Consider the following 11336-nt stretch of genomic DNA (forward strand, 5'->3'; position numbering starts at 1 on the left):
TGTTAATCCAGTGCATGCTCTTTTTATATCAATTAATCCTTCATTAAAAAGGAGGGACGATTCTCGAGCAGTTCTTTCATAGAATTACGCCTAAAACTATGTATCCTCAAATGACGGATTGTGTTGAAATTTTTCGTTGGATTTTTTAATAATGCATCAGCTTTTAAATGAAAAATGTGTAGTCATTTAATATGGTACGTAATGAGAACTTTAGTTCTTAGCTGACAGAACATAAAACTTCTTCGTACTTTCAGTCAATTATCGTATAGCTTTGTTTAGGTGTGCTTCGTTACAACAGCCACGTTACTTAAATGGATCGCTATGATATGAAACGTATGGTTGATTTCCGAAATTTCTGCAAGATTCTGACTGCGCAATTTGCAAATTAGTTCATTAATTCATTAACTATTAAATATGTTTATATTTGATTAAAATGATGTACGAATTTCTTTTATTTTTATAATCGTTGTATAATATTATATTTTATTAGATTTTTTATGCTTTTTATCCAAAGTCATTTGTGCGATAAGCACCTTATAAGAAGAGAACAATTGTAATTTTTGACTGCCACGAACTAGTCTTTGATGATGTGGTGTTTTATCTTGATATTATTGCAATAAGTGCTTTGATTACTTGTTTTGCTTGAAATAATAATTATTTATTTTAGAATAGTGCTTGTAAGACCTTATCTTGAAGCAAATTAATCAAACTAACCGTGTATTGTGAAGCTTGCTATAGTTACCATAGACAATTCAATTACTAATTTCTTCAACTAACCAAAGTTTGAAATTTTACACACAAAAAACTCAAACTCGTATGCTAAGCATGGAATTTCTTATTTTTCATTCACAGCGTGAATACGTGTCTATACTGGGCTCTGTTCGTTTACTCTTAAATAGAACATTAAATACAAATTTTGCGTTCCTGCCTAGTTGGCGATAAAGTGTTGCTACATTTTTTTGGTTGCTAGGTATTTACCAAAATTATTCAAGAACTTTGTTCTGTCATGTAACTTCTACAAAAATAAAACATACAAGGTTTGCGGATAAATTTAAAGATAATTAGCTCAATGTTGGCGATATTAGAATTGATCATATGGATGCACGGGCCACTCATGGGCTGCATGGTCCGTAAGTTACGTAGGATGTTGTGCAGCGTTTGCAGTAAACTCTTCAAAGTAACCTGCGTTTTTGTTCAACATCCTCGTAGCTTATAGGTTCATGCGATTATTTATTTATGTTCTAAATTGATTTTGTGTGGCGAAAACTTACTTCCACTAAATCAAACAAGGCATAATGAAATGATAAATCTCATTTTCGTGAAACTTTCTTGTTCAGCCTTACAGCCGAGAAATGTTTTTGAATAATTTTGCTCAAGTGGTAAACATGGAAAATTCTGATCATGGGATGCTAAGAAATGAAAAAAATTGTAATCAAATCCATATTACAGATATCGGCATGAACGATATTGTCGAAATATCTCATTGATAAATTGATAAGTTTTGTGTATTCTTGAACTTTGTATAAATGGAGCACCTGTTCAAAGAATAACGATGAATGAAATTTGAAACGAAATCAAAGAAGCGCTACCGAATTTTTCTGCATGCAATTTATCGGGTCAAGCAGTCGGTGTTACATTCTAAGCCGTTAATACTCTTTAGATCACTTAATTCCTTTTCATAGAATAACCTCATGTAAAAGTAACCGGCATATTTTAAATAATTAACATAAATTACGTACACAAATGCGATTTTCCTACGTCGAGTTCAGGAAAAAAGACTAAAACAAATTTCGGTAAATTTTTCATTTTTTTAATTCCGCCAAACTGCGAATCAGTTCGTGTTTTTCTCGAATGGCATCGTCTCAAAATAACTTTTGCCCTGTGCTCAAATTATTGTCTCTACGAAAATTCAGAAAAATTTCTTTTATCTACGCACGTGACTCGTCATTCAAGGCCACTTGCGCGGAACAATCTATAAACTGCATTTGTTCTAGCTTAGTTAAAAGTAACTTATGACGCATATAAAAAGATTTTTAAGTAGGTACTTTGAAGTATTATTCGCTACAATTTAGTGTTTGGGACAGGAGACGATAACCCGTGTGAGCCCAACCCGTGCTTCCGCGGGGTTACTTGCATACCCTCCGCCGACGGTAGCGTTCGCTGCGGCCCGTGCCCGCGTGGCTTCATCGGCAATGGCCAAGAATGCGCGCCCGGAGTGACATGCCGGGACAGACCTTGTGCTCCCGGTGAGTTGTTTGCAGCAAATTGGTTCGGATTATCTGTAGATAATAAGTTTCACTAAAAAAATCTTATTTCGCTAGTAAAACAATTATTTTAATTTAAAAATTTGTCTGATAGCTGAGTGAATTTTTTTAGCATAACATTTATGCTAAAATCTTTATCATATAATTTTTGTGATATTGCACTGCCGGTATAACATACAGTTGTCAAAAAAGTAGAAACATTTGACTTTTAATACAGTCAGTTAAGTGATTAATCCTATCTCATCTTCTTATTTACATTCAAATTAAAATTGAATTTTTCAAGGTCATTGGTGTATGTGCGAATGGTTAAAACTGTGATTTCGAACTCTATTTAAAATATATATTAGAATTATCAGATGAATATCTAGAATTATGAAGACATCTTCCGTATGGTCGATGTGACATTTGTTCTAGTTTAGGGGAGTGATATACTGTACATAAGTTGGAGTCAACGACATCCATAACAGCCATCCGCAATTCAAGCTCACTTTGATCTTAAATTTCGTTAACACGATACTGATACACCCAATGCATAGGAATTATTTACGGACTACAGACAAATCAACAAAATCGACAAAACATTTAAATTCTGACGAAATTTTTGGAAATTATGCTTAAAACTTACATACTATTCTGAATATTAACTGCCAGAAATTCGAAGATCTCTTATATTAGATTTCTCTATCATGGTTGCCTCACTGATCGTTCCGAGTTTGGCCTACATGATTTAGTTAATGAATGTTTTAGCTCATCATAATGAATTGTTAATTTTTTAGTTCATTTTACTTTATTTTTGAACTTTACGCATTACGAATTCAGGTTGAAATTAAAGTTATGAATGAACGCTCATTATTTTCGCGTAATATTATTGTTTTACTAGTGGTTCTTCCGATCCTTTAATTTCAGGTCCTACATTTGGTTCTTTTTTCAAAGTATAAATTTCTGTTTCAGGAGTTCAGTGCTTCGATATGCCTGATGGCTTCAGATGCGGCAACTGCCCTGCTGGTCAAACCGGCGACGGAGTTACATGTAGCCCCATCGACGCGTGCAACCCCAACCCCTGCTTCCCTGGGGTGCAGTGCGTGGGCACTAACTCTAACCCCTATTATCGCTGCGGACCCTGCCCGCCGGGGTCCACGGGCAACGGGACCTTGTGTCGGGACATCGATGAGGTAATTGTGTTATGTTATTAGAATCGAGTGAAGTGACTAACAGCCCTTAATGCTACGGCAAGTTTAAATGTAAATATTTTTCACGAAAACAATCAAAATTTACGGGTTTAGCAGTCATCATCATGAACAGAAGAACTCGTTCAAGTTCGTACGAAACCAATGGTCGTTACATAAGTGCTATCTGTGCGCCCAAACTTAAATTCTTTAATGAACACCTACGCAAATTCGATCGACTTTCTCTGACTTTAAAAAACAACATTGTAATATACTAGGAAGCATTGAAACCCTGAAAAAGACGATGAGAGTCATTAAAAATATATTCTTTATCCCTGTAATTGTGCTTTCTTAAGTAATTTGCAAATCAAATCAAATCAAATCAATTAATTGTCCGTGAGAGACTTTATTTCACTCTAAAATTGCAGCTAAAATTTGGCAATTTTGACATGTTAACAGACAGACACTGCTCCTCATCGAGCATGATCGGCATTTACACAGTTTCGACTTAATATGCGTTACAATTCGTGACACGATTTTAGAATACACCTCTACATTTTATTGGTCATGCTTGCAGTCCCATTAAATTTATTGTCGCCCACATTTATCAATTGCTAGATGAATACCTCAGCACTAACTCATGACTAAATTTCCTTGTACAGTTAAAAAAATTCCCATAAGTTTTCCTAGACTTGACTTCTCAATGAATACTATACTCCTTCTCAATGAATACTATACTCCTTCTCAATGAATACTATACTCCTTCTCAATGAATACTCCTTCCACTTGCTAGTGTGACCTGGCCGAGCCCTGCGACCCGCGCGCGCGATGCACGAACCTGGCCCCAGGTTTCCGCTGCAGCGCGTGCCCGCAGGGCTACACGGGCTCGCAGGGCCTGCAGGGCATCGGCTTGGAGTTCGCCATGAGCAACAGGCAGCGCTGCTACGACATCAACGAGTGCAACGATGGCAGGAATGGCGGCTGTGTCGACAACTCTATCTGTGTCAACACTGAGGTAGGCAACGATTCAGTATAAATTTATTCTTCACGAGAACTTACGGTGTATAATCAAATGAGATTGACAGTAGAAAATGCGGAATTTGTTAAATTCGAACATTTGAAGTCGAACTTACATATTGGAGAAAGATAAGAAACTTAATGACAATAATTTTACCTATAAACGAAAGTTTATTATCTATAAAGACGTGCAAATTTGTTGACTGCTTTTTTATAATCAATTTATTCATAGTATCATTATGCGATGAATTTGTTATCACTTGTGTGTGCAATTTCCTCGAACGGTTTTAAAATAGTGTTCAAGTTTTTGTATTGTCCTCTGGTTGGATGAATCGAATGATTAGAAGAGCTTAATGTATATTACGGTTTTCTGTAGAATTAGGTCCCTCACCTATTTATCTATGGTATTTACTTTCACATCTTGTTGAGTGAACTTCAGTTAAATTTGAACTATTTTTCAAATAAAATTGTAAATTCAGTATATTCAAAAGATTTTACCCCGAAGTTATGGTTCAAGAATTTTTCAGTCCAAGAGTTCATTCATCAAATTGTTTACGTGGACTTGTAACAGGGAGGCTTCTACTGCGGGGACTGCGCTGCAGGTTTCATCGGTAACCAGTCCACGGGATGCCACAACCGCCCTGGCCTCTGCCCTGATGGCACTCAGTGCGATGCCAACGCCGAATGCGTCAAACCCTTCGGCCTCGACTACTACATTTGCGAGGTAGGTCATGAAATTCAGGATAGGAATTGTGGTGCGAGCTCGCAGTTTGTTGTCGAGTAGGGGACTATTAAGAGTTTCAGAGGATGGGCAATTAATAGTTGTAGAGAGTTGGGGGATTAAAACTTGCAGAGAATTAGGGGGGTTAAAAGTTGTAGCGAATTGGGGATTAAAAGTTGCAGAGAGTTGGGTTATTATGAGTTGTAGAGAGTTGGGGGATCAAAACTTGTAGAGAGTTAGGGGATTAAAAGCTGTAGAGAGACGGGGGCTTAAAATGTATAGAGAGTTTGGAATTAAAAGTTGGGGTATAGAGTTGCTCTATAAAAAGTTTGGCTATTAAGAGTTAAGAGTTGAGCGATTGAGAGTTGTAAAGAGTTTTACGATAGCGACTTGTAGGGGGTTGGGAGCTTGAGATTTGTAAAGAGTTGCAGAGAGTTGCACGGTTAAGAATCTTTTCTCTGATTTTTCGCTTGTATTTCTACTATTTCTGCCCGTGTCCAATTTGACTACTTTAATATTAATAACTTTATGAGCATCATTGTCCGGTATCCACCACTGTGAGAAAATTTTTAACTGTGAACGAAAAAGTTTCAACCTAAGACTTAATTTTGTAGGACAAAATGTTCAACGACTTCTCTAAAGAATTTATTGCAATGTCATACTTTATTTCAGGAGTTTAATTTAACGCGGCCATTTTTTTTTTGACCTATGAAAATAACAGTTTTCTAACAAGCTTTCAAGATCCCTTTTTACCGTAAGAGTTTAGTCATTGAATTTTACTGAATGCGTCAATTGTATTTTATGTATTGAAATTATCGTACAAAGTGCCGAGTTGGCTGGGCTGGTGACGGCAAGATCTGTGGTCCAGACATCGATTTGGATGGGTGGCCGGACTACGACCTCGGCCCGAGCTGTCTGAGCACGCGATGCCGGAAGGACAACTGCCCCAAGACGCCCAACTCCGGCCAGGAGGATTCCGACGGCGACAACATTGGCAACGCCTGTGATGACGATGCAGACAACGATGGAGTACCCAACGGCCCGGTACGACCTCGGCCACGTTTTTTTAATTATTTTTTTTCGTGCAATTTTTTCTCTATAGTTGTACACGAAATCCTCTTATCACTCGATCATTTTCAATAGATCCAGTAATAGAGTGGCGAAGAAAAGCAAATTAGATTTGTATAAACGCTTTCATTTACTTTTTTCGATTACCAATTTTAGCATAATGCTGCATAATCATGGCATTCAAGACGCAAATTGTTTCTTCACTTAACGAAATTTCTGTTTAATAGGACAACTGTCCACTTGTGGCCAACCCTGAACAAGAGGACACGGACCCTGCGGGTGCCGACCGCCAGGGCGACGCCTGCGACAACTGCCCGACTGTGCCCAACCTGGCCCAGGAGGACAACGATGGCGATGGAATCGGAGACGCCTGCGATCGTGATAACGATAATGATGGTCAGCTTCACTCAAGAACTGTAGCACAACACCCGAGAGAAATTAATGCATAAGTTCATAATGAGCTGTGTATGAGAAAACACATTTTTAAAGCAAGGCTCACATAGCCAACATTAAATGAGCACGGAGTTCTGCTTCTGCCGATTCAGCAACTATCTGGTAGCAGCAGATCCATACCAATAATTAATCCCTAAACATTTTAAACGCAGTCAAACTTTACACTTCATTTTAGGTATCGACGATGTCGACGACAACTGCCCCCGCATCGCCAACTCGGACCAGCGGGACCAGGATGGCGACGGCCTCGGTGACGCTTGCGACAACTGCCCGCTCGTGAGGAACCGCAACCAAGAGGACCTCGACAAGGACCTGGTGGGCGACGCATGCGACAACAACATCGACAGGGATCGGTGAGAACATAACTTTGCTTTTATTACAGATTCGTTATCAAACTAAACTGATTTATCAACCAATCTTAGGTCCTTCTAGTTTTTTGGTTATATTTCATTTGTTCTCGGTATTATTTCAGTGTCTATGATTATTCTTAACCCTATTTTATTTGATTATAAAGTATGCCATTTGTGTTCAAAACTTCATTGGAGTTTCGTTTCTCCCAGTGTCTATTAACTGCACTGTTAGCAATACTTGCTCAACAATAACAAAATTAAAACAGTTGTCGCTACTTTCCTTTCTTTGCAGCGACGGCGTCCAGGACAACCAAGACAACTGCATCGACGTCCCCAACTCAGACCAGCACGACGCTGACAGCGATGGTATGGGCGACCTGTGCGATGATGACGCTGACGGCGACAAGGTCAGCAACCTGCAAGACAATTGCTGGATTGTCTTCAATCCAGACCAGCGCGACGAAAACAAAAACGGAATCGGGGATCGCTGCGAAAAAGATTTTGATGGCGACCTCATCATTGATTTCAAGGACAACTGCCCCAACAACTCCAAAATTTATGCCACTGATTTCAGGTTCGTTCCAAAGAATATTGCAATTTTTAGGATGAGAGGGCACCAATTCTGGACCAAAATCCGAGCTCCGATTCTTTGTTTGTTTAGATATTCATTGCTCTTATTCCACTTATGTAAAGAATAACAAACAACAATGAAAGGAGTTCTAGGAAATCAAACCTTATTGCTTTAGAACTAAAGTTACTGATTATACATGATAATTGAAAAAACAATTACTGATATGTACATTATTATTGGTACTTTTTATCAACTCCAAAATTCGTCCATTATCCATTTACGATTAAAACATGCATCCATGCATGTAGGTTGTTTGAAACTGCGCAACCGATGAGAAATGTTGCATCCCTGCTGGAGTGTTTTGTATGGATTGTTTCAGAATGGGATTAGTTTCATTACTTCTTTTAATCATGACGAAATCTTCCAAAAATTTAGTATAAATCGTTCGGACTGCTTCTGAATGAGATTCTTTGCAGATCCTACCAGACTGTGGTGTTGGATCCTGAGGGAGATTCACAGATTGACCCGAACTGGGTGATCTACAACAACGGCGCTGAAATTGTGCAAACGATGAACTCAGATCCTGGTTTGGCTGTTGGTGAGAACAAGGCTTAGTTAAGCGAATTCTTCAGCAACTTTATTTTAACAACAATTTTTAGCTCAGGAAACTCAAAAAAATAACAATTTTTACAAGTAAATTGTATTCAAAATTCGAGGAGCAGCAATTTTGTTCGAAACATTCTGTAATATATATTTCCTTGAACCGAACATTATTTTCACACAAACGTATTCACCTTACGATTTATTTCACTTTAATATTTTTAACGTGATATATCCTGCGAGTGCTCTGGAACGGCATGAATTCAATTGACAAATTTATGAATACTCTCTCGAACCTGAAGAGCAAAACAATTTCGCATTAGAAATAATGATCTTAAAAATATGCATCTTCCTAATTTGCTTGCGAATGCCGAGCTGCTGTTGACGCTCACTGAAATTGATCCCTACAGGCTTCCACAAGTTCGGCGGAGTGGATTTCGAAGGAACCTTCTTCGTTGACACCGATATCGACGATGATTATGTAGGCTTTATTTTCAGGTTCGTTTAACTATGAAAGGGTCCAGTCTCGTTGAACGGTAAAATTTTCGTCTTGAGGCTGACCAAGTTATTTATCAAATCAAAAGCTTTAATTCAAGTAGTTATTAATGAGTATATATTTTTCTGATGCGACGATAATGATTACTTTTAACTTTTTTAACTTGGTATTTTATTCATTCGTTTGTGGTAAAATTCATTCGCTTTTCTTCAGTTACCAGAACAACGCTAACTTCTACACGGTCATGTGGAAGAAGAACACGCAGACGTACTGGCAAGCGACGCCGTTCAGAGCCGTGGCCGAGCCTGGCATTCAGTTGAAGCTCGTCGAGTCCAACTCTGGACCTGGACAGATGATGAGGAACTCTTTATGGCACACCGGTGACACCGACAATCAGGTATTTATTACTCGTGGTTCTTAAAGGCTGTGGTTTGATACTGTAAGATCAATTTCATTATTTCGAAGTGTCGTGCCGCGAAACTTTGGGCAAAGAGATTCATATTTGTTATTTTGAAGCACTAAGGGTACAAGTAAGCGAAACGAGATTGTTGTCAGTTTCTCAGACGCGTCTTTAAATTATCCTTGGATATTATTGAATTGAAAATTATGAAGGAAAAATTTTGTTGCCTGCAATAGTAAATCTAATACTAAAAATGCAGAAATTTATTTTTGGGGAAATCTCCAAATTTAGCAAGGTGCGAGCGCAATCCAATCCCTCGTTTCGATGATTTAGAATTGCCGCTGAAACAATATTTCATATGCGATTGCTTAAGTATAACGATCGATTGAATATTAATATTTTTGTACAGGTAAAACTACTTTGGAAAGATCCTCGTAACGTCGGATGGAAGGAAAAGACCGCCTATCGCTGGCTGCTGCTCCACAGACCCAACATTGGTCTGATCAGACTCCGCATCTTCGAGGGCGAGAACATGGTCGCTGACTCCGGTAACGTTTTCGACAACGCCCTCAAGGGTGGTCGTCTTGGGGTCTTCTGCTTCTCACAAGAGATGATCATTTGGTCTGACCTCGTCTACAGATGCAATGGTGAGCCATGGTCTTGAAAATGGAAGTTTAATGGGAATTACGGGAGCAGAGACAGAATTGTGTAAGTGAATTTTCTTTTGCCTGGTCAATGAAGAAACATTTTCTGCTGCATCTAAAAAATCGAACTTGTAGCTAAATAAAAATAATAATACGGGATTTTTTGGATGTAATATGGGAATTTTCTAAATACAACAATAAAATATCTAGTGTCACAGCATAGCTAATACTTTTAGAGTTAATTGCATTTTGAATATTAGATGGATTATCGAACTTGGAGAAATTTTACGGCAAATTGTGGCTCACGTAATGATAACGTAACGCAATGTAATGATGATGTAATGATTTTTCCAACAGACCAAGTGCCCGAGGCGATCTACAACCAACTGTCCCCAGAACTGCAGCGACATGTGGACATCGACAGGACGCGACCAGTCCCAGCGGGACTCTAGACGAGCACACACCCTCTGCCGTGCATGTGGCTGAACGACAATCACATTCCTGCGTGAAAATTTTCCTCTATAATAAAAAATTCATACTTCCAAGAATACGTTAATAATTAATACATTATTTACACCAAAGTCATTTATTTTTACGATTCAATCGTTGATATCTGCACAATTGCTAGCTGAGTATTGTTGCTAGAAAATAAGCTTTGCACAATAAAAAGTTCTCACTTTATTGGCATTGGAATCTGACGCGGGCGCACCTTGTTTTCAGATAAAGCTTACTGCTACGGCTATTAAATTAATATCGTGCAACACTCGTGATTATTCGCATTCTAGTTAAGAATAAATGATGTTAAAATATGCACGCGAAATATCTTAAATTTGTTAGCAACCATTTCTCGAGAGGAAACACAGTTAAGTTTATGGATAATTTTTACGAAGAATTTTTCGACGCCCGAGCCGAGCGTGTAAGATAATACGAATGTGTTCAGAGATAACTGCTGTCTCCTAACTTGTGTTAAGGCGATACTTATCTTGTAGCTGCGGTCCTGATTTAATTGTTTATGGTCGGAAGGCTATTCTGTTATAAGTTTTTTTTTATTATGGTAATGTTTCATCGCAGTTTAGGTCGTTTGAATATTTATTTTAGTTTTGTGATTTTTTTATTTTATTTTAATTGTTCACGACTTTAACCAACTAATCATGAGTTTTTGTTACCCCAAATAGCTAACTCTATTTCATATATAATATATATTTAGAAATATACATAAAGTTTGTATACTAATAAAAAGTATAAAAGAATAGTACGTTCTCTAGGCTTCACTCGAAAAAGATGATGTAAACCGTGTTTTTTTTCACCAACTTATCGGACTTCGACTTCTCGGCCTAACTGAAATGCAAATATTCATTTTTGTCTGAATTTGCTAGTTGAATTTTCCTTTTAGGTGGCTGAAATCTTACCATCTCATTCAAATCTTCATTTCCACTCCTATAATATTCGATTGTCACCTATATAGAGATTAAATCATGTTAAAAATGTTGATACTCATTTCATCATGAATGGATTTTATTCATCCTTTACTGCATACAGGGAAATGTCCTGAGAGGTTTTTATTCCGTCAACATTTTCACATATTT

General features: G+C 37.8%; 1 protein-coding gene across 7 annotated transcripts in view; it reads left to right on the top strand.

The window, feature by feature from the left end:
• LOC108683238 (cartilage oligomeric matrix protein) overlaps positions 1 to 11255 on the top strand; it is a 29531-nt gene extending 18276 nt beyond the window's left edge. For 6 of the 7 annotated variants that reach the window (XM_018172534.1, XM_018172533.1, XM_018172535.1 and 3 more), the window contains 13 exons: positions 2085 to 2246; positions 3216 to 3436; positions 4224 to 4445; positions 5019 to 5171; positions 5994 to 6212; positions 6464 to 6632; positions 6865 to 7042; positions 7332 to 7613; positions 8087 to 8208; positions 8621 to 8708; positions 8920 to 9103; positions 9516 to 9753; positions 10108 to 11255. In XM_018172534.1, the coding sequence (XP_018028023.1) occupies positions 2085 to 2246; positions 3216 to 3436; positions 4224 to 4445; positions 5019 to 5171; positions 5994 to 6212; positions 6464 to 6632; positions 6865 to 7042; positions 7332 to 7613; positions 8087 to 8208; positions 8621 to 8708; positions 8920 to 9103; positions 9516 to 9753; positions 10108 to 10202 (2333 nt within the window). In that variant the 3' untranslated portion in view covers positions 10203 to 11255. The remainder of the gene's footprint in view (positions 1 to 2084; positions 2247 to 3215; positions 3437 to 4223; positions 4446 to 5018; positions 5172 to 5993; positions 6213 to 6463; positions 6633 to 6864; positions 7043 to 7331; positions 7614 to 8086; positions 8209 to 8620; positions 8709 to 8919; positions 9104 to 9515; positions 9754 to 10107) is intronic. The other variant, XM_047880242.1, reaches the window with a different exon arrangement.
• Positions 11256 to 11336: the final 81 nt, after the last annotated feature.

The sequence above is a fragment of the Hyalella azteca genome, unplaced genomic scaffold (assembly GCF_000764305.2).
Source record: "Hyalella azteca isolate HAZT.00-mixed unplaced genomic scaffold, Hazt_2.0.2 contig5053, whole genome shotgun sequence".
In the NCBI taxonomy this organism is placed as follows: domain Eukaryota; kingdom Metazoa; phylum Arthropoda; class Malacostraca; order Amphipoda; family Hyalellidae; genus Hyalella; species Hyalella azteca.